This window comes from Mesoplodon bidens (genome assembly GCF_964165515.1).
Source record: "Mesoplodon bidens genome assembly, chromosome: 13".
NCBI lineage: Eukaryota > Metazoa > Chordata > Mammalia > Artiodactyla > Ziphiidae > Mesoplodon > Mesoplodon bidens.
This window is the reverse complement of record NC_138169.1, coordinates 26,896,734-26,919,435: the sequence shown is the minus strand read 5'-3', so window position 1 is coordinate 26,919,435 and position 22,702 is coordinate 26,896,734. Positions and strand designations below refer to the sequence as shown.

The following is a 22,702-nucleotide window of genomic DNA, read 5'->3' as shown; positions in this document are numbered from 1 at the left end:
TCACAGACCAAACTTCCTTGGTGGGACACTGAGCGTTCTGTGGTCTGTGGTCGTGCCTGTCTCATCATCTTTCTCCCTCATGAGAGTTTGCCCAATTATAGTGGAAGTCACAAAGATCTGCAAATGTGTGAGTTTTAATTTTAAGATAATGTCTAATATGTTGCAGGGTCCTACAGGGGACCAGTCCCAATAGAGGAAGAAGAGGCAGGGTCTGTCCCACCTCCACTGCCAGCCATCAGTGGCACTGGACGTCTTGGGGGCTGAGCATCTCCTGGAGGCCGCTGAGGCCTCTCGGGAGGTGAGCCAGGCAGCCGAAGGCAAGCACTGAGAGGGCTCAGGTTCTGCCCTGGGGGCTCCTGGGGAACTGGAGGTTGGCACCTGCCCCCCAGGCTTGGCCTCTGTCCCTGTCGCCCCAACATGCCTGCCCGAGTCCGCTGCATGCAAGCTCAGGATCCTTTCCCTGTGAGCCAGGACATGTCGCCAGTCCTGTAGGAATGAGGGAGGAGGAGTGAGGGCAGAAGGGAGCAGGTTCCCCTCTGGGCACCGAGAGCAGCTAGCCCTTGAAGACAGCAGGGAGCTGTGTGAGGCCCTGGTGCCCAGCAGGGATGTGCACTTGGGCAGAGTGGGGAGACCACCAGGCATAGGCTCTGGGCTGAGGTGGGAAAGGCTCGGAAGAAGGAGAGAACACACGTACTTGCTGTGCAGCACAAACAGCCTTTGCGAAGGCAAGAGGGAGAGACAGAGAAGGCCGGGGAGAGAGCGTGTCATTCCTGTCCCCCCTTGGTTCTCCGTTTCCAGTCTGAGCCCCACCCCACCCCGTCCTGTGGCCCTCCAGGCTTTCCTCAGCCCTTGGTGGTGGTGGGGAGGGTTCTGTAGGCCACTGAGTCCACAGGGTGACTCCCAGTGGCACCATGCCAGGATGAGGGTAATGGCTGGTGTCCGGTGTTCTTCAGACCCCAAACAACACCCCACGACTCTGTCAGGGTGTCCCCAGGGGCAACACTAGCTGCATTTCCCCATGGTTGTGTTCAACCATGTGCAGTGGGGTGTCCCGGGCTCAGTGACTGCCCAAGCAGTGGGTCTTACTTAATCCTTCCCCGCAGCACTGGTCCTGCCCTGGACACGGCCTCTTTCCCTTCTACCCACCAAGAGCACAAATAACCAGCCCTCTCCCAAACCACAACCCTTGCCCCACACCACACCATAGCCCTGGGAGCCTCAGGCTGATTGATGGGGGTGGGGGGGGCGGGGGGCGGGGAGAACACTGGAGGACTGTGGGGGCAGCTAGAGGCAGCACCTCGGGGGACTTCTCCCCCCTCCCCAAGGCACCCAGTGCCCACACTCACTCCACCTCCCGCTTCCGGATGGTGCGGCCGGAGGCCAGCACCTCCGCCACCTTAGACACGATGGGATCGTAGTTCATGCTGGCCACGGAGATCACCTCGTCGCCTCTGCAGGGAGAGGTGGCCGAGCCTGAGGACTGCCCAGCAGTAGCCCCTGTCCTTGGAGACCCGAGTCCAGCTGGGGCCCAGGGAGACTCTCGCTCAGGAATGTCCTGAGAGCCCAGCACGGCTTCTGCTCCTGCAGGACCCCATAGAGGCTCCTGCCCAGTGGGGTTCAGGGCTGGAACCTGTTCTGAGATCCCCACTCTCTACCTGTGTCACTTTCCTCGGTGTAAAAGTAGGGTGTCAACACCCCCCTCCAAGAGCTGTCCCCACCTCCTCCCCTTTCCTGGCCGTCCCCTGCCTAGCTGCCCCCCGTGTCACTCTGCCCACCATCCAGGGAAGCCCCCTCCTCCGGAGCAGAGCTTCTCCGGGACGAGCCCCCTTCACCACTGAGTACCCGCTGCCTCGCGCCCCCGCCCCACCCCGCTGCTCTCACTTGGTGTAAAAAGCCGCGAACTTCAGCTCGTCCAGATCCCCCTGGATAATGACGTCGTCGAAGCCTTCTCCGTACCCTGCGGGCCGGGAGGAGGGGACTGGGTTTCACGGGGTCCGCGCCCGGTGCCCTTCCAACTCTGCCCTGGACCCCAGGCCGCGGCCCCGCGGTCCTTTTAGGGGGTCCTGGCCCCGCCCGCAGGGAGTTCCCTGCTTCCACCTGCGGCCGTCATGGCCCCGCCCCCTGGATGCTTCTAGCCCCGCCCTGACGTCCAAGCCCCGCCTCCGCACTCTGCCACACCTGGGCCCTGCCCGCGTCCGGGGCCCCTTGTTACCTGCGTAGCGCAGGCTCTTGCTGAACATGGCGGTCCACAGGTAGGGTACCGTCCTGATCTCCGCCTCCTGCGCCAGCATGTTCTGGGCCGCCACGCGCCCTGCGGGTCCCGGGGTCGTGAGAACCCCGCCCCGAGCCCTCACCACCCCTCCACTGCCTGCCGCAGCTCTCTGGGGACGCCTGACAGGTGGGGATATTCCCCCCCACCCCAGAGGTTAATCACTGCCCAACCCACTGTTCACCGCTGCTTGCAGATAATGGGTGCAGAGAGGGACACCAGGCCCAAAGCTGGCCACTAAGATGAAGTGCCTGGACTGGGTCTGGAAGGGCTTGGCTTCCCGGGATCATTTCAGGTGTGACACAGGCAACTAACCGGACAGGTCAGGTCTGAGGAGGGAGGCGGGCGAATGGGGCATCAGTGTCCAGGGAAGCAGGGATGACAGCCTCACTCAGAGCCCAAGACAGAATAGGGTGGGTGGCTCCCCAGTTTGGACAAGGCCCCACTGGACCCCTGTATTTGGATGTCTGTGACAGTCCTTGGACCCTCCCAATTAAACCTTAATTATACTCAGCTGATGAGTAGCTTTTGGTTCCTTCAAACCTAGCACCAACTTTACACCTTGGACCCGAGCAGAAATTGGTACCAGGAGTGGGGTTTCAGCACAGATGCTCAGATAATGTGAAGGCCGAGAGAAGGGAGGAGGGTGCAGGGGGTCTGACCGTCCTCCCTCCGAGGCAGCTAACTGGCTGTACCTGCAGCTGGGGGTCCCAGACCAGGTGTGCACAGGGACTGCCCAAGGGGAGGGGGAAGGTTGTTCCTCAGAGAGCACAGCAGGTCCCCACTGAGCCCAGGTTTCCAAGCCCAGACGGCCACCTCCCAGGGGCCTGCACGAGGCAGCTGGGTTCACAGAGCCAGTCAAGTGGCCCAAAGGGGAGAGTGGGGAGCTGGCCCGGGTACTACTAAACCCCTCTCTCCCTCCCTGGGTGACTGCACAGGTTGGTGAGGAATTCTGCAGAACATGTGTCTCTGAGGACAAAAGGAAAGGAGAGGCTGGCTGGTGGAGGGACCAGCGAGGTGGGATGCTGTAGCTGGTGAAATGGGATGTCAAGAGGGCACTGGACGGAGGTCTGAGATGGGAGGTCTCTGTGAGCCGCCTTGGCTACCTGCATGGGGCTGGCTGGACAGGCCACCACAGAGCCTTGAATGGCTGACCCAGTGAGCAGGACCCAAGGCCAGCAACTGAATGGGTGGGCCTGGGGAAGGCTGAGACCCTGGGACAGCCTCCCACCCCAAGCTGCCGCGGGGCTGGCGGTACCCTGGGCGTGAGCCATCTGCCAGTGTGGGATGTTCACTTTCCGATTGTTCCTCCAGGCCAGGGGGAAGGTCACAGCGTCGCCAGCTGCAAACACGCCTGGGACATTGGTCTGCATCATCTGTGGGGAGGGGACCGGGGCTTATAGGTAGGACTGGCGCCCTGAGCGGGACCTCCCACCACCTACGGCCCCGGCACGCTGCCCGCCCTCCCCACCCAGCCCCACCTTGTTGACAGGGATGAAGCCTCGGGAATCCAGACCTATGCCGCTCTGCCTCAGGAAGCCCGTGGCGGGCACAGCACCTGGCAGGACAGGGGCCACTGTGTCCACTCCCCGGCCCCTCCCTCCCTCCTCCTGCCTCACTGCTCTGCACCACCATGCCCTTCACTCCCACAGTCCAGCCCAGACCGATCACCCAGCAGGTGGCACACCCTGTGCCTTCATGTCCTGTCTCCTCTGCCTGGAGCCCCACAGACCTTGGGGCTTCCCATCAGGCATCAGGTATCACCTCCTCCAAGAAGCTCTCCACGAAGCCCCTGGTGGGGGTTGGCATGCCGAGCCTCCCCAGCCCATGCTGCCACCTCCCAGCTTTGTCCCTCCCCGGACTGGCACCTCAGCTGGAGCAGGGACCAATTAGAGGCTTTTCTGTGTCCTGCGGCTGCACAGGGTTACTGGACAGGGGTCATTGGGAGCGTCCTCCATGCCAGGCCAGGCTAAGCTGGTACCATCACCCCGCCAACAACCCTGCCAAGGGGGTATGGTTGGGGTCCCCATTTTACAGAAGTGCAAACAGGCTGGGGGAGGAGAAGGGACTGGCCCAAGTTCACTGTCGAGAGTGTGCGGGTGACTATGCTCACTGCCACTGCCTGCCCCCCACTCACCAATGCCCACCACGCAGACATCAGCCCGCAAGACCTTGCTGCTCTTCAGCACGACCTCCTTCAGCTGTGGAGAGCAGGAGTGAGCAGCTCCCAGGCACAGGGAAAGGGACAGAAAGCGGCAGGGGTGGAGAAGGGCCCACCTTTCCCTCCTGGGCCCGCAGCTCCGACACCTCCGTCTGCATGTAGAACTTGACCCGGTTGCTCTCAAACGTCTGCCAGGTGGATGGGTGGGTAGGCAGGGGTGAGAGCCAGGCGGGGGCAGGGCGGGTGCCCGGGGCAGTGGGTTCTGATTAGGGGGCTCACCTTCATGAGGGCACGACCGACGCGCTCCCCCAGGAATCTCCTGAAGGGCGTCTCCTCCAGCTCCACCACGGACACTGAGTGGGCCTTCTCAGTCAGGTAGGCGGCCACCTCCATCCCTGGGGCCAAGCGGGGAGGGCTGGTACCCTGCACTTCCCAGGGCCATTGCTGCCCTGGGCCCAGCCCGCACCCCCAGCTGCTCACCCAGGAAGCCAGCTCCCACGATCACAGCGTTGCGGCCCCGGGCCAGCCTCACCACGCGGTTGGCGTCCTCGGGCGTCCGGATAGTGAACACATTCTCCACGTCTTTGCCTTTGCAGCTCAGGGTCTTAGGGCTGAGACACGGCAAGAGTCGGGGAGGCGCTCCCGGCACCCCGAGCCCTCCGCATACCGGCAGGGGCGTGGGGACCCCTCCCACCTGCTCCCGGGTGCCAGCAGCAGCTTGCTGTACTCCAGCTTGAAGCCATCCTTGAACACGGCCTTCTTGTTCCTCACGTCCACCGTGACCACCTGTGACCCCGCCAGGCAGAGCGAGGCCTCCGGGTCCCGCCCCACGCCCAGCGCCCACGAGGCCATCTGTGAGGCTCTGCCACCTGGATGAACCTTCCTCCCTTTCCTGGCAACCCCTCCTGACCCTTTAAGTTTCAGGCACCACCTCCCCCTCAAAGCCCTCCTAATGCTCCCAAATCCCAGCCCTGAGCAGATGGTCTGTGGCCCCACACACTGGGGCCCATGACCCCCCAGGCCTGGAACGCCCCTGGTGCCTGGGCAGCGGGGCCGGGAGGGCAGAGCACACCCATACTTCCAGGGGCCTCACGCCCTTCACGGTGCCCATGAAGCCTTCCCCAGGCCTGTTCCCCAGAGTTGTCCGTACCTGGGCCTCAGTGAGCACCTCGATGCCATGGGCTCGGAAGAACTCCTTGGGCCTCAGGGCCAGCTGCTCTGGCTGTGCATCCAGAGACTGCAAGAGACGCCGGCTTGAGACAGGACCCTGCACCCTCAGGCTCCCACCCCTCTGCAGGCCCAGCCCCACCTGGCCAGTGACCAGGTGGCCACTGACCCATTTTATAACCAAGGACCAGGGCCTCGGGGTCTTGGGGGCTGGCAGCCTCGGTCACACAGGAGCTACAGGACAGAGCTCAACAAACCAGATCTTTCAGGGGCACTGCAGATGGGCCTGGCATGAACAGAGAGGGCAGCTGGCCAGACCCCCAAGGGGCGGCAAGCAAGGGTCCCAGTGGACCTTACTGTGCCCAGTGGGACATGGGTCTGGCCCTGCCTGGCCCTGCTCACGCTCACCCACCTTGCTAATCTTGGGTCGGTCATAGGGAAGGTGCCGGTCCAGAGTGCACAGGACGATCCTGTCTGAGAAGCCCTCCTGCCGCAGCGTCTCTGCACACACCAGGCCAGCTGCGCCTGAGAGGAGGGGACAGTGGGTCAGGAGCCCCCTCTCCCCCACCCCACCCTGCCCCTCACAACCCACCACCAACCTGCACCCACGATGAGCACGTTGGTGCTGCTGCTGTGGCCAGCGCTTGGAGAGATGCACGTGGCCATCACCTTGGTCCTTCGCTGTAGCTGCAGGGCCTGAGGGTGGCCAGCGAGTTGGGGGCAGCTGGAAGCTGGGGTCGTTGCCAGGCTCCCTGTGCCCATCCCAGCAGGCCAGGTCCTGCTGCTCCAGTGCCACCTCATCCCCACCACACAGCCCTTCACTCTGCTCCCCATCCACACCGGCTAGGCTCCCTCCCACCACAGGGCCTATGCACATGCTGTTTTCTGGGCCCAGAGGCCCTTCTCAGCTCTCTCTTTTGCCTGAGCCCCAAGCCCCCTCCTCACCTGCTTGCTGGCCCGGACGTACACCTTCTCCTTCTCAATCTTCACCTGCAAGGGCCATGTTGCTCAGGGCTGGGCTTTGGGGTGCTCCAGTCCCTGCACCCCAAGGCTCCCACCCCATTGTATGCCTGGCCCCACCTGGAACTTGTGCAGACTGTCCAGGCCAGGGAAGTCCTCCAGGTCTCCGGTGCTGATGTTGAAGCAGGCACCATGCCAGGGGCAGCGCACCCGTCCACGGGACAGCACTCCTGGGAGGGGGCAGTGCTGGGCTGGGCCACCAGCAAGAGCTCCTCTCCAAGGACCCCTGTATCCAGCACCACTGGCCCTTTCCCACGGCCCAGGACACTCCACTAATAGACGGGGGCCTGGGGCCCAGTGGAGCGGGGGCTGAGCGTCCCTTGTGATGGGGGAGCCTCCAAGCCCCTGTCGGGGAGGTCCCGCCCTGCCCCCGTGGGCACCGACAGCTCACCTTTCACCAAGGGCGCACCATAGTGCGGACACTTGTGGCCCAGGGCATGGAACTCCCCGTTGTCTTTCACCAGCAACACCTTCCCCCAGCCCAGCTCCACTTCCCGCATCCTGGGAGGGGAGGGGCTGCCCTCAGAGGTCAGAGGTCGGAGAGCAGCCCCAGACCAGCAGGAGCCACAGAGGCGGTGGCCCCGATGGAGCCGGTCATGGGTCCCTTCCAGGCCTCCCAGCTATCCTCCCACCTCAGCCTCCCACCCCCTCCCAGGCCCAGCACCCACTGGCCGTTCTCCAGGTCTTTGATGTGGCAGACAGCGGCCTCCAGGCAGTCCTGGGCGCCAGGGTAGGGGTGGGGGGCGGGCAGGCGTTCCTCTGCATGGAAATGGCGGGCCGTGCCGTTGCCCTGGTAGGCCCGGGGGCTGCCCTTCCCGCTGGCGGACAGCTCCTCCTTGCCCCGGTCCTTCTCGGGCAGCACCACCTCGATCTTGAGCTCCACTGCGGGCGGGCGGGGGGGTGGCGGTGAGCCCCCAGCCCGGCCCACCCCATGAGCTCTGAGTGCGGGTTCTCCCTGGGCCTCCAGAAAGCCATCTGCACCACCAGCAAAAGGCAGAGCCAGGATGTGGGGGGTGGGGGGTGAGGGGGGCCCTGGGCGAGCTTAAATTGATTTCTGCATGTTCTCTTTTCCCCTAACAGAATTAGTGAGGGGGCACAACAAAGCTCATTCAACCCTGAAGCTGCCCTTTCTCCAGGAATCCACGTGGAGGTGAGAACTCAGTGCTGGAGCCTTGCTGACCTTGAGGGAGTGGCCCCCATGGAGGACTGCGTCATCCCTGAGGACTCAGGGGCACGTTTGGGGCCTGAGAAACAGCGCGTCCAAAGCTGGACGCAGCCCAGTTCATGGCCTGTGAATCTGGGTAACTGGGGAATCGAGGGTTCTAGAGATTTGAAATTTTTTCAAAATTAAAAAAAAAAAGTGTATGCACCATAATTTCAACTTTAGATAGCTGCTCTCGCCAGTTTGAGAATCCTTCATTATTTGCCAGGCGCTGGGTGCAGGGGCCTTGGGGGTGAGCCCCAACTGGGTGGTGCATGCAGAGGGCACAGCGCCACCTCCACCAGTGGGGCCTCCTCTGGGGGGAGTTAGTGAGATTATCATTTTCTTCTTTATACTTCTCCACATTTTCCAAATTCCCTACCATGTGCCTGGGGTATTTTTCTAATTAGAAGGGAACAATAAACAGAATTTTTAGCAGTGATAATCCGGCCTCCCGGGCTGCTGCTGCAAGGAGCTAGGAAGCTGAGCCCGGGGCACAGCGTGGGCCAGGGCCAGAGGCCTGGGCAGGAGGCCCCCTCCCAACTCCCGAGGCCCCTGAGCCTCCAGGCCCCTCCCCCGCAGACCTGACCCTCCAGAAACAAAGAACCCGGCTCACACCTCCGGGCCCTAGCCCCTGCAGTTCCCTTTGCCTGGGCTGGGGCTGGGCTCACGCCCACCCATCCTCTCCCTCAGCCTGGTCTGGCCCCTCATCCTTCCTGTCCTAGTCCCCCGCCCCCCACCGCCACCTCCCCTAAGGCTCAGGCACAAAAGATACAGAGCTGAAGGTGGCTCCCTGATTCCAGCTGGGCAGGAAGGGCCCACGAACACATCACGCTGAGGCTGTTGTCTCAGGTGGGGGGTTATGGGTGGGGTGGGTTTTTTCCTTCATTTTCCACACTTTATGTAATGGTGTTAGAATGTTTTCAGAAGAATTAGAGAGACAGCTCACAGGAGCAGCCTGGCAGGGGTCCAGAGGACAGCCAAGCCAGGCTGTTTTCATCCTCTACCTCCTTCCAGAAGGCCCCGAGGTGCTCGCTGGTGTAGTCTAACGGGGGAAGACGTCAGGTCAGGAGCCTCAGGAGCTGTGGTGGATCCCTTAGACCCTTTCGGCAGATGCCTTCATTATAAAATGGAGAGAACAGTGCCTACCTCTTCTGGGACAGTGGATACTGAAGGAAATCATAAGTGTAACTCAGAGTAGAAGCTCAATAGGTGAAGTTGGGTAGCTGTGTTTTATTGGTTAGCTCCGAGCCTCCTGGCTGCCATGACAAAGAGGGAAAGCCTTTAGGTAGCACCAGTGGCCTAATAAAAGGCAGGTGACCAGATGTCAAGAGACCTGTACTACCTCCTAGTTCTGAGCTTACAAAGGACTGGCCTGGAACACTTCCTGAGGAACATGGGGCCCCTGGAGCACAGGGCACACAGAGGGGGCTCAGGAAGACTGTTCTAACATGCTCTGAGCCACAGGAGCCAGTGAGGTGGAAAGTGAGGAATTTGCAGAAGCTTCTTCTGCTCGTTCTGGTCTCCCTGTGGCCCCTCCTGACCCTCACTGAACTCTCATGGCCAGAACGCTCTCACTCCCACACCCTGAAATTCCCCAAGCCTCACCCCAGACCTGCCACCATGGGCACCGGGGGCCCAAGCTCCTGCCCTCCTGCCACAGCCCACAGCGAGCCCAGCCCCCCAGAGAGGGGATAACACCCTGTAAGTGCCTCCTACGTGCCAGGCCCGTGCCAAGCACACTAGCCCACACAGGGGCACAACTATTAGTCCCATTTCACACATGAGTACACAGAGGCTCAGAGAAGTGAAGTCACCTGCCCAAGGCCAAATAGCCAGGAACAGGCAGGGCTGGATTTGGGCTCAAGAGCCCAAATTCTTAACACTGCCCCTGGTGTGGTAGGAGTGACCAGCCCTATACCAGGGGTCCTGGGGCCGGGGGTCCTGGGGCTTGGGGTCTGAGGCAGACCAGCCCTTTGGGGTCCTTTAAAGGAACCTACAGGTGGCATCTTCTGCCAGGGCCTCCTGTCAGCTCTGCAGTCCTACAGGAGCCTGATATGGGGCAGCCAGCATCCTCCTGCCTGCTTTTGATGGGAGAGAGTTGGGGTCAAGACAAGGGACATCATTTGCCCGAGGGCTGGGTGTCCGCAGCATGGGAGTCATGGGGCAGGTGCAGGTGGGTCCTTCTGCCTGGCAGGGCATCGCAGGTCTCCTCTTGCCCGCAAGTTCTCCCTCAGACCCAGGAAAAGGAGAAAAGGCTCATGGGCTCCAAGGTAATGGAGCTGATGAGTATCAGGTAAGGGGAGCTGGGGCGAGCTGGCCGGCGATCCCTGGGTGCACTACAGAGGCCTCTCTCAGCCTTGGTTTCTTCATCTGGGTCAGGCCTGCACACCCCTGCCTTTCAGGTGTTGTGAGGAGGGAAGAGGGAAAGTGGGGGCTGGAGGGAGAGCTGGCACACAAGGGTCTCTGTGGAGAGCAGACCTAGGCATCCCCCAGCACCCTGCCCGCCCCCAGCCCTGGGCTGGGACTGCTTGGGCCAGGCAGGGTGGGGATTTCCTCTACAAATGGGGAAGTGTGTCCAGAGAGGCCCAGGAGGCAGCCCAAGGTCACACGGGGTCAGAAGAGGTGAAAAGGGCTAGGACATGTCCACTCCACCTCATAGCAATTTTGAGAGGTCAGGCTTATTTTTTAGGGGGAGGAGGTGAGGCTCAGAGGGGTATCTTGCATGCCCTGGGTCATGCAGTGGCTGAGGATGTCCCCGGAGCCCCCTTCCCCAGCGCTGAGGGAGATGCTCCTCTCTCCGACCCAGCAGCAGGAGGAACCCTCCCTTCCCCTTTCCGAGAAAGATTCCACTGTTATTCCACCACCATCACTCTAAGCCCCAAATAAAGAGGGCTTCAGCCCCCCCACTCCTGCCCAGTGTTAACATTCGGCTGCAGCCCAGCCTGACCTACTTCGGAGGCAGGGGGAGGGGCAGGAGGAAGGTGGCAGGAAGAGGGAGGGAGGGAGGGAGCAAGCGACAGAGGGAGGGGGAAGGGAGAGGGTGAGAAGAGAGGAGGTACCTGGCTTGGGCTTGGAGAAGCAGCCACCCATGGTGAGTGGCCCGCGGATGGGTGGGGGGCAGTCACACTGGCGGCTGGCTGTGGGAGGCCTAGGGTGCCCCCTGGGGGGCTGGACCCCCCGAGGCCCTTAGAGATGCTGGAGCTGCCATCCCAGCTGGAGCTGCCTGCAGGGAGACAGGAGCATCTATGGGGACCAGGGCTTTGATGAGGGCTGTGGGTAGAGACACAGAAAGACAGAGTGGGGGTGCTTCTCAAAGAGGCTGCGTTGGAGCTGGGAACCCTCATGCATAGGGGAGCCGGGTCCCAGAGGAATGGCACCTGGCACTGTGGACGGCACCTCCCTTCCAGGCCCCCCAGGCTCAGCACCCTCACTCTCTTCCCCCTTTGCCTGGGCCCCTCTGCCCCAACCTCAGCCACCTTTTAGGCCCAGGAAATCCTCCCTGATTTCTGCTGTCCCCTCAAAATCCTGCAGCCTGGAGCCCTGGGACCCTCCATTCTCCAGGGAGGCCACCATGCCTGGGGTCAAACCCAGGTCACCTTGGCAGACCAGAGCCTTCCTGGTACTCTGGGTTTCTCCCTCCTCAATGGGGCAACATTTAGTTCTCCCCCCGCTCCCACCCTGGTGGGCAGCCCTGGTTACCCACCTCTCCAAGGGCAGCCACTGCTTCTTGCTCCCAGCCCAACAGTGGACAGAGGCTGCCTGGCCCTGGAAGGCAGGACAAGGGGGCAGGGGTCCAGGAGGCGGCCCAGCCTCCACCCCTCCCCCAAGTGTGAGCTGTGGCCAGGAGGGGATGGGGGCGGGGCTGGGCCAGTCCACTGGTCCCCAGGGAAACCCAGATCCATGTGAACAGAAGTGGGCGGCTAGCCTGGGCCTGGTGGGGTTGGAGGAAAGGGAGGCCAGGCACACAGCTCTGGCTCCTACCCCCTCTCCTGCTCTTCCCCAAAGCCCCTGATGTTGAGGTCATGCTCAACAGTAGATGGACAAACTGAGGGGCCAAGGGCTTGCCAAGATCAAGCAGCAGGTAGGGGCAACCAGGTGGTGTCCCACCTCCCTCCCACCTTAGTTACTTCCAAGATGGACAGGGACTCAGGAAGCCCCCGTATCACCCTGCAAGCCATGGGGCTGGGGGAGGGGTCACCCCATCAACAAAGAGGTCCCTGCAGCCAAGGAGCCCTCAAGGCCACAGCATGAGCCTTCCTTAACATGCAGCTTACAGACTGGACTTTGGAAGGCCCAGGACAAAGGTGTAGCTGCCTTGTTTACACTGACCTCCCCACAGTCCACCCCACTGTTATCCCTGCGGCTTCCCCCAGAAGTTCTTCCTGGAGTTTAAGTGGATGAGGCCCACTCAGTTTTGCCCAGATCCCAGCAAGGGCCCTGGGTGGGTGCTTAAGAGCAAGGGGGCTGAGAACCAGATGAAAAGGTTGGGGAGGGACTGTCTACTGCCCAGCACCTTGTCTCGCCTGCCTTAGAGGGCCGTCACAGGTGAGGAGGCAGTGGCACCTGAAGGCCACCTGGGTATACCCATGCTCTTTCCCCCACTCATTGCCAAGGCAGGTCCATAAAACTGGGCCACCACCTGCCTACCTGCCCCCTACCTGGGCACAAGACCCCTCCACAGATCCTGGCTTTCCCTATGGCTCAGCCCTGCCCACCTCCTTCCTGCCTGGCCTCAGGCCTCACCTACTGGGCCACAGATCCCAGAAAAGGTGGGACCTCAACTTGCCACCAGGTGCCTGTTGAGGCTGTTCCCTCCCTTCCCAGGTGCCCAGGTGTTCAGACTTTCCAGGGCCTTGGGCATGGAAAGAGATTTGCTGGGGATGGAACCTTCTCCAGATCTACTGTGTGCCAGGCTGGCATGTAGCCCTCCTACCTCCTGTAGGCCCAGACGCCACCACTCAAGGCAAAGGTCCTCGCCAGGGGCGTGGCAAGAGGGCACCCTAAGTTTTGGCAGAGTGCTGTCCCTTGTCCACAAACTGCCCAATGCAAAAAGTTGTAACAGTCCCCGAGTGCTGACCACCTACAGGAGCCTGCGTCCTGTCCCCCGGGACCAGCCCTAGGGCCCCTTCTGGTGCAGGCTCCCCACTCCTCCGGGGCCCACGCTTCACCAGGGATCCCGTGGACCCTTCCCACACCCACCCGAGGGGCTCCTGCTCAGCTCAGCCCCCAGTGGCTTCCAGTTTCCTGGGACAGCATCTGAGATCCACAGCCGGCCCTCAAGTTCGGGGGGGGGGGCTGTGGCCCGCACCTCCTCCCCCACGGGGCTAGAGGCAAACCTCCTCCTTTGCATGTGCAGCCCGTCTCCCTGGGAAGTCCTTCCAGCTGCCTTCCCGCTCCCTCGGGCCGGGTCCCCCCACCGGACCAGCAGCCCAGGAAGGGGATCCGCACACAGCGGGGCCCCGAGGCGGCGAGAGAGAGAGAGCCAGAGCCAGAGCGCCTGGCCTGCCCCCTCCCCGGTGAGGCCCCCAGTCCCCGACGAGTCGGCCCGGACCCGCGGGCTCACCTGCGCTCGGCGCGGACCTCCGCTCTGGAGCCGCCGGGGCTGCGGCGGGGCGGTCGGGGCAGGCGGGGCGGGGCCGGCGCTGCGGCGACAATGCGGCCGGAGCCCGAGGTCCCAGCACCGCCCGGCGGCCGCGCAGGTGGGAGCGGCCCGGGTCGGGATGCGAGGTTGTGGGAGGCAGCGGGGCCCTCTGGCCCTGGACGCCGGGCGGAGTCTGGGTCCCCAGCATCCTCGCGACCCCCGCGGGGTGCCAGGCTGGGCCGCGCGCCGGGTCTCAGTGTTTTTCCTTTTGTTTCTTTCCTAAGTCTTGGAACCAGGGGCAGGCGGGCAGCGAGCGTGGGGGCAGGTGAATCACCCACAGAAACCTCCCAAACCGCGCCTGACTGCCTGACACCTTGATTGCTTTGAGGGTTCAGCTCCGTCCTTCCGTCCACTCTCCCCACATCAAAACGTTCTACTTTATATTTTATGACATTTTCTCTTTCCCACATGTCATTATACCGGGAGAACTTCCTGGGTCCCCATAAATCATGGTCCACCCCGGTGGGTGTTATATCCCCTCCTCCACGAAGCCCTCCCTGAGCCGCCTCCCCAGACTGGATCTGGCCCTGCTGTTCCAGCTCCCGGCCCCTCCCAGGGTTTCGCTGTGTTGACTCTCCAGACTCGGCCTTGTGGTCAGGCAGGGCTTGTCCGTCCAGCAGACTGGGACTCATGACTGTGTGAGAAATGAATGAAGGGCACGTTCCAGGGAAGTGGTGTCTCATCTGTCACTAAGCACATGGGGCCACTGGGCCCGACATCAGCCACTAACTGCTGTCTCCTTCAGTGGCTGGTGTCGTGCCCTCTTTTTTGCCATCTCCCCCCTTTCTGGGCCTCTCTCCCTTCTGGTTAGGACACCAGGCTGACCAGCCTCTGAGGCAGTTCCTCTTTATGCCCCAGGCTGCCCAGGGGGGCAAGCACATCTCCCCTCATTTTACAGATGGGGAAGCTCGGGGAGGCTGCGTGGCACCCAGGGGCAGGAGCAGGGCCTGAATGGGTCACACTTGTCCACCCCTCAGTCCACCCCTCAGGGTGGCCAACTGCCACAGGAGAGGCCCCGTCACTGGGCAGAAGGTGTTGCTTGGCCTTGTGCCCTTGGCCTCCAGTCAGCCTGCCCCTACTCCACACTCTGCTGACCTTGCAGCCCTGCCCCTCACCCCACAGCCCCCAGCCAGGAAGATACTGTGTCCTGTAAAGAAACGTGGCTGTGGCTTTATGTGCATTTATTCCTTTGCTCTTCACAACAGCCTGAGGTGGAAGGTCCTCTGTGTCATCTCCATTTTACAGATGTGGAAGCTGAGGTTCAGAGAGGTTAGGGACTCCCCAAGGCCACGCTGCTGGTGAGTGGCAGAGACGTGGGTCCTGGCTGGCTGGCTGTGCTGGGCTTACAAACGGAGCTTGGAAGAGGGAGGGGGGAGGCCTGTCAGGCTCGGCCAAGGCTGCCACATCTTCAGTGCAGATTTCGCGTCCTGATCTGTGACCTTTTTGAGTCAATGAGCCCCTTCTGCCCCGGATTCCCCAAGAATCTGGGGGTAACTGCAATGCCTCCAGCTGGGGATCCTCCAGGACACCAGGACAGGTTCAGAGGCAGCACAGGACACAGCAGGTGTGCAGGATGTGGGGTGGGGGCTGCTGAGCATGGGATGCCAGAGATGACATTGAGGGGACAGGTCAGTGTGGGGGGCTGTGAGGAGGCCAACGACCTGGGTAGATGCCCTGCATGGGGCGAGTCCATTGTGGCCACCTCCACCCTGCGGATGGACTCGAGGCTCTGGCTGCCCCATGGTGGGGCATAAATGACCAGATCCTCATGGAGCAAAAGCTGAAACAGAAGGTAGGTGGGTGGGTGGCCTCACCAAAGCCCTAGGCTCGGAGGTGGTGCATGTGGACACCGGGACCCGGCGAGACTTAGGATGCCTCCAAGCCTTGGGCAGCCTGAGGTCCTGATCTTGCCCCGAGGATGATTCTGGCAACATGGTAGCGTTCATCCTAGTGGCCTTGACAATACACAGACCCAGCAGACACCTCAAAGGCCAAGGTGTGAGAAGCAGGTGAAGGGGTGATCCCTGGGCCCCCCAGCATGCAAGCCTGTCCCTGTCCTCCTCACACCCACCCCTGTTCCCCACTCCTCTCAGCCTAGGGTTTCCAAGCTCTGCCGTGCAGGGCTGTCCTTTTTTAGGCCACAAAGCGAGAGAACGGCAACGTCTAACATTGGGATTGACTCTGGCGCCCCCTGGAGGCCGACCTGAGAGTCTACAGGGCCCACCCTGAGCCTTGGGGTTCAGAGGGCAGAGAGTGGACTCTTCCCTGGGGACTTAGGTGGATTTCCAGATGGGGAGACCTCGATTTGACTAACTGGTCCCCAGGAAATGCTGGGGAGGAGCTGATATAGCACAGACAGCATCCTAGCTGAGGCTGGCTGTGTTGAGGGGCAAGATGAGCAGGAATGGTGGTGCCCTCAGCTAACCCACGACTTATTCTTATGGAGGCAGACACTGGGGGATCCCCAGGCTGGTGAGCCTGGGCTAAGCCCGTCCCCACCCCTCCACTCCCGGCCTCACCCCTGACTCCCTGGCTTGCTCTGGTTGTTGCAGCCCAGCCTCCCTGCCCACATCCCAGGTCGGTCTACACAGCCTGACTGCTATGTCTCAGCACCCCCAGGGTCCTCGGGGGCTCTCTGACCCCGTGGAGCCGGCTCCCACCAGCCTGTTTCAGCCCAGCCTCGACCCTCCCCAAGTTGCTGGTTTGTCGTGAGTCCTGTCCTGTCTCCAGGCTCAGGGGTGACCAGTTCTAGTTCCAGTCTCCATGGAGGGAGGGAAGGTCAGAGGGCTTTCCTAGGAGGTGGCAGGAGCCAAGGACAGATGAGCCCTTAGGAGTTCAGCAGAGAGAAGGGTGTCCCCGCAGGAGACGTGTGGCAAAGACAAGGAGGTAAGATGGCCAGTTCTGGGGACTCAGAATGTGTCAGTCCAGTCTGGCTCAAGTGCTAGGCTCTGGGCAGCAGTCGGGCATGGAGGCATCTCATAGGCCAGGGAGGAGCGGGCTAGGGGTTTCATCACATGTCTTTGGGGAAAAAATACCAGCAACTAGGACTGGCACTGGACAGGGGGCAGGGGGGCCGGGAGGCACCTGGGGCAAGGACTGGACCAGAGTCAGCCCAGGAGCTGGAAGGTGGGCCCTATCCCTGCAGCCCTTACTTAGACCTGAGGATTTCCTATCATCAAAACATTGGGGGAACTCCCTGGCAGTCCAGTGATTATTAGGACTTGGCACTTTCACTGCCAGGGCCCGGTTCAATCCCTGGTCAGGGAACTAAGATCCCGCAAGCCACTTGGTACAGCCAAACACAACAAAAAAAACCCCACTAACAAAAACTTCCACACACCAGGACAGACAGATGGGCTAGTATAAACTGCCTCAGCCACATAGTAGAAAACTGTTTAGCCATAAACAAGGTATCTACAGAGTGTTTGTAAAAATGTTATATTTTCATATATTATACATCGCTGGTGAAAGTGTAAATTGAGGCAATCCCTATAAGAGGGCAATTTAGCGACAGCTCTGAAAACTGCCAGTGCCCAGAGCCTTTGACCCAGCAATTCCAGGGGAACTCACTTTAATGCATCTGCCCACCTGAGATTGGAAAGGACCTACATGCCCACCAATAACAGGTGGTTACCCGAGTGACAGCACATCCACCTCGAGGAACACGACACAGTGATGGAAGAGAACAGAGGCTCAGCTTCTGATTCACAACAACCTCTAAACAGACTGGGGGAATAAAGCAGGGCGCAGAACAGTAAGTGATCTATGTTGCCTTTCTGTAGAGAAAACATTAAAAAAGAGTACTTACAGATGTATTTGCTTGTATGTTGTAGAATAACTCTGGAAAATACAATAATAAACAGGCAACAGGGAGACTGGGATGTGGAGTCGACAGGGTGGGTGGCCATTCTCCAGACACAGGGCTTCTGAATGCTGTGCCCTATGGGTGTTTTCCCTCTAACCTCAATGCCAAAGCCTAACTCTCCCAACTCCTTGGAGGGCCGGCAGGGGCTTGGTCCCCCTGCTCCTGGCCCTGCCCTCCACACAGCTACTGGGTGGACCACCCCCTCCACTGGCTAGCCTTGGCCACTGGGCAGCTCTGGGTGCCTACCCTAAGGGCTCCCCTTCCCGACCCCTCCCTCGGACCTCTGAGCTTGAACAGTGGGAGCCCTGGGGCTGTCTCCGGCATGTGGGCCTGGAGGGTGTAGCTGAGTCCCCTCCCCCTGCCCCCGTTTCAGTGCCAGGCTGCAAGGCACAGGCTACCTTGGGCTACAAGCCCGGGAGCCTGGGGATTGAATGCGATGGTGTCCCCAGGGCAGCAGGCGTGGGCAGGGGATGCCCCCCAATCTCTGCAGCCCCCCGTTGGACACAGGCCTCAACCTCTTGCCAGGGAGCCATAAGCAGGGCCAGGGCTCGAAGGGTGGGTCACTCCAGGCCAGGATGTAAAGACGCTGTTGGGTGTCAAGACCTGGGCCCTGACACTCACCCAGTGGTGAGGCAGCTTCACTTCCCAGGGGTTCCCACCACGGAGGAATCCAGCCCAGCGTTGCTGAGCAAAATTTAACTTTCCAAGCAGAAAGTACTCCTCAAAGCCGTCTCTGAGGCCTTCCTTCTTCCAGGACAAGTGGACCGTTTGGAATCTCCCAAGCTTTCCAGCAACACAGCTCAAGATGATCCAGGTTGCACCTTCCTGGAGGTTTTACGACGACACTTGGACCTCTCTCGGCACACAAACAGGTGCGGGACAGCTCTGGCTGGGGGGCGGCAGGGAAATCAGTGGGCCCCCTAACACCTCCAGCTGAAAGTCCCGGAGCCTGTCAGGAGGGCCACAGACAGGGGCAGAGGATTTAAGAAAGGCAGGTGAGTCTCATGCCCTGAACAGGGACAAGGCTGCTCCGAAACTTATGCTTCAGACAAGGCGCCCATTAGAGGGAGGACACCCAAGTTCCCTGGAGGATGCCGGGCCTGGAACTGCCACCCCGCCCCCTGGAGGCCAGGGTGTGAGTGGTGCTGGTGCCAAGCCCCGCCCCTCCACTCAGTCCACAGCAGCAGGGCTGGGCAGGGCAACTCGCAGAAGCACCAGGTGGCCAATGCTTCACAGGTGTCCCAGAAGGTGCTTAACTGCTGGGGGGGCTGGGGGGGGAGGGCCTCCAAGGCAGCACTGAGGAGACACCAAAACACGAAAGCCGCTGCCACCGCCAGCTGATGCAAGTTTTATTGAGACAATGTACAAACAGGCCATGGAAACAAGGGTCTGATGCCGGGACCAGTAACGTAAAATGGAATACAAAAATAAAAAGGCACTGATCTGTTAAGAAAAGACACTCCATGTATTCTAAGAATATAAGTCATTTAATACTGTTAATTTTATAGCACAAAATAAAACAAGCTATGATCCCCAAAAATAATTTTAAAAGCTTACACATAAAATATTATTGCCTGAAGTTTATGATCTTTAAGTTACAGGTCAAAAGAGTTTTGTGTTGTGTTGTTGTCATTTTAAAACACACAGTGAAGACCATCAAGAAGCAAGGCCACTGTTCCTCCCGCAGAGACCATGACCCTGTCTCAGAGGACTGTCCTTCCACTCCATGAGAGCACACGCCCAGCTCGGGGCCACTGGCTGCAGCCACAGGGACACAGGCCTCCGGTCCCAGAGGGTGGAGGCTGAGGGCGAGCTCGGTGGTGTCTCGGGTTCGGTGTGAAAACAATCAGGATTCACTCATTTTAAGAGGTTAATGAACATAATATTATTAAAGGATTAAATTATAAACACCTGGCACAAAAACACCATCCCTTTTCAAAAATAAAATGTTCATATTCCTCTGAGCAAACTTTACAAGAGCAGTGGCCGCCGGTCCCGGCCCGCCTTGTGTGTAAACAGCTGGAGAAGGGAGTCAGCACAGGCCAGATGCTCAGGCTCAGGAGGGAGCAGCTGGCCCTCTCTCCTCAGGTTCCTGACCGTGAGCACAGAAGGGGTCCTATCTGGGTGACAAAGTCGTCGAAGGGCAGTCCGTCCACATGTCCTCCTCTTCATTAGCTGTGTCCCCGGGCAGCAACACCGGGCAGAGGTGACAGGGACAACTCCCTTCCCAGGATAAGTACATTTTTAATCAAACTGTCAATTCCTTTAGCATATAATTTGTTCTCTTCCCCAGTGAGCTACTTTAACATCCACATATTTTCTTAAGTGACACACAGTAGAGCAGAGCAAGTAGCAATAACGGACAGTCCTAAGAGGAAGCCTGCCCAGGAGGGAAGCCCACGCCTCTGGAAGATTTGAGTCGCTTTCTGAAGCAGAGTCTTCCCAGACCCCTGGGGAGCCCAGGCCCAAAGCCAAGGTAGTGGGCTGTTTCTTGTATATTTAGTGTGAAAAAAAAAGAATTACCCTGGCTGATTAAAAAACTAAAAAGGTTCTAAGTCAAAAAGGTACTACTTTCGGCACACATCTCCAGTTCAGAGCTCAAGGCTCACCTTATTTGGGGCTCCGAATTTCTGGGGCAGCCCTGGAGACATGCACCTGGGCTGACGGACTGAACAGATGCCTTCTGAAGTAAACCTAGGTTTGCAGGGTGCTCCGATTCTGAAGTGATCCCCATGAGGTGGGTCACACTGTTTACTGGTCAGCAGACATGGCTGGAAGGAAACCTTACTTTCCAAAAGGCCATATACTTCTTGTACTTGAGCCAACTACTGCCATCCAAAGGTGCCCAGCCTCTTGGCTCAATGTGGTTTAACAAGGCCTTAGGGTGTGTGCTCTCTGTGGACAAGGCACACGTCCCCCCCTCCTGTGAGAGACCCCTTCGGGTACTGGGTTACAGGCCACAGGGAAGGCATCATCCCCAGGTAGAGGGCAGGGGCCCAGCCACACACGTGCCACTTGTCATGGGGCTAGGCTGGGCCTGGACCCAGAACAAGAGGTGACGGCAACACGGGCACCTTGGGAGCAAGAGGTGGCCACAGCTCTCAATGATCAGGAAGAGCCCACAAAGAAGCCTTTTCCTGGAAAACCACAGAGAGACAGTGCTATGTGAGCACCCTCAAGAGTCTTTAATATGATAGTTACCTACCTGATGGAACATTTGATTAAAGAGAAATTGAAACATGGTGGCCTTGCTGGTTCTGACCAGAATAACTGCTCAAAACCTCAAAACCCAAGACCCCTGGGAGCCAGGGCTGAGGCTACAGCAGAAGCTCAGGGAGGACAGTTACTTATTAGGCTGAGACCACACCCCCAGGGCTGCTGGACGCATTCTCAGCTGAGGCCTGTCTTCAGCAGGGTCCAGAAGGGCGGGCACACCGAACTGCACAAAGGTTCCAGAATTCTAGTCAGCCATGTGCTATAGACGTGGGATCGGCCACACACTGGTACCAGCTGACTCGTATGAACAGGCCTCTCTTAGCCAACAGGGAAACCTTAACATCAAATCAGTAATGGTTAACGATGCATTTCATTAGACATCAAATGCATCAACCAAGGCCCAGAGCTTACACTTTCTTGCTGGAGAGCAGTGTGGACACAAGAACCATGGAACCAGCATTAGCAGCACCATCTCTCTTGGGCAGCCTGGGGAGCTTGCTGGGGCAGGGAGAACTGGGACTCAGTGAGTGGAATTTTAACGATTCCTTAGTGAATTCAACGACTTTTTAAGGAAACTTGGGTCCTATACTTTCAAGGGGTGCATTCACTGCAAGCCTGGACAGGAAGCCAGCAAACAAGGTGAATCACACCACCACCCCATCCCCTGGCTCTGATGCCTGCGGGGACAACGTCGTCCAAGAGGCTGTGCACACAGCTTGGAAGCCCACAACTGCTGGGTGGTGGTGGTTGTTTGCTATCTGGCAACACAAGGTACCACCAGCAACCAAGACAGTACAGGCCTCTGCCTCAGGGCTCTTTTTCTTGTGCTCCTGCGGTGACAGCGGCTTCAGAGGCACGTGCCATCCCTCGTCTCATCACAAAAGCTAACCTGCTACTTAAAAACCTGTTCAGAACACACCAGTCTAATTAATTAAGTCTTCTAAAACCAAACCAAACAACAAGAGGGAAAAAAAAAGAAAAGCCTGACGCGGGGAGTTTAGGGCAGAATTCCCTCTCCTGAAGGGTCCACTTCCTCTGCTCTTCACGGAAAACCACGCCGGCGATGGCACCACCCATGGCTCCCAGCGGCAAGGCCTTGCTGTGGGCCCGAGCTCCTCTGGGACCCTGGGGCAGCCCAGGGACAGGCGGGGCGCTGGCCGGAAGGGAGCCCTGTCCTCGGCACCTCCTCTCACCTGTGTGCCTCCACCAGTGTTTCCAGTTTATGATCCAAAGAACTCTAAAATCAGCTACTCTTTGACAACACGACTATGATACAAATGCCGGGGCAGCCACTGTGAGCATTCCAATGTGTGGGAGGCTGCCCGCTGCAGAAGCTGGACGTTGGCAGCGCGTGTGACCTGCCCGAGAGGACGCTTCCCGCTTGAAGGAGGCGTGTGGGGCAGGACGATGAAGCAGCAGGCACAGGGCAGCAGCATCACTCGTTTTCATCCGGGTTCTGAGGGTCGATGATTTTGACGTGCGTGAAGGGGAAGAGCCCTTTGCGCCCGTTCACCTCGCCTTCCCACTGGCCGTTTATGTTCATCCTTGTGACTTTCACGATGTCACCCACCTGTAAGGGGGAGAAAGAAGACGAAGTCAGCGTTTTCTCTGAAAACTAAATCACACATGCTATTCCACTGAAAGGAACCGACACATTTTGTTCTTAGGACTCTCATTTTTCTCAGTGCTTAGACCTAAAATCAGGCTGTGGGCTTCCCTGGTGGTGCAGTGGTTAAGAATCTGCCTGCCAATGCAGGGGACACTGGTTTGATCCCCGGTCCAGGAAGATCCCACACGCTGCAGAGCAACTAAGCCCGTGCGCCACAACTACTGAGCCTGTGCTCTAAAGCCCATGAGCCACAACTACTGAAGCCCACGCGCCTAGAGCCCGTGCTCTGCAACAAGAGAAGCCACCACGATAAGAAGCCCGCACACCGCAAGGAAGACCCAACGCAGCCAAAAATAAATAAAATAAATTTATTAAAAAAAAAAAAAAAGAATCTGCCTGCCAATGCAGGGGACATGGGTTCCAGCCATGGTCCAGGAGGATCCCAAATACCACGGAGCAGCTAAGCCCACGTGTCACGACTACTGAGCCTGAGCTCTGTAGCCCGCGAGCCACAACTACTGAGCCCGCACACTGCAACTACTGAAGCCCG

General features: G+C 59.5%; 2 protein-coding genes across 4 annotated transcripts in view; both read right to left on the bottom strand.

The window, feature by feature from the left end:
- Positions 1 to 446: 446 nt before the first annotated feature.
- On the bottom strand, positions 447 to 10,952 carry AIFM3 (AIF family member 3; the record flags this gene model as incomplete). 3 transcript variants are annotated; one of them, XM_081252346.1, is made up of 20 exons in its annotated part: positions 447 to 486; positions 695 to 715; positions 1,347 to 1,451; positions 1,882 to 1,957; positions 2,213 to 2,311; positions 3,528 to 3,645; positions 3,751 to 3,827; positions 4,407 to 4,470; positions 4,547 to 4,618; positions 4,710 to 4,825; positions 4,911 to 5,041; positions 5,125 to 5,216; positions 5,581 to 5,667; positions 6,010 to 6,122; positions 6,197 to 6,293; positions 6,543 to 6,587; positions 6,678 to 6,787; positions 7,009 to 7,118; positions 7,286 to 7,499; positions 10,881 to 10,952. In XM_081252346.1, 20 exons carry the CDS (start codon positions 10,909 to 10,911, stop codon positions 447 to 449), a joined length of 1,818 nt encoding a protein of 605 aa, XP_081108472.1. The 3 variants fall into 3 exon arrangements, with proteins under 3 accessions (XP_081108472.1, XP_081108473.1, XP_081108474.1); XM_081252347.1 differs by lacking the exon at positions 695 to 715; XM_081252348.1 differs by lacking the exon at positions 695 to 715 and having other exon boundaries at positions 7,286 to 7,517; positions 10,881 to 10,911.
- Positions 10,953 to 18,655: 7,703 nt separating this feature from the next.
- Positions 18,656 to 22,702, bottom strand: part of CRKL (CRK like proto-oncogene, adaptor protein) — a 31,993-nt gene continuing 27,946 nt past the window's right edge. Inside the window, exon 3 of the mRNA XM_081252210.1 lies at positions 18,656 to 22,113. Within this exon, the coding sequence (XP_081108336.1) occupies positions 21,979 to 22,113 (135 nt within the window). The 3' untranslated portion in view covers positions 18,656 to 21,978. The remainder of the gene's footprint in view (positions 22,114 to 22,702) is intronic.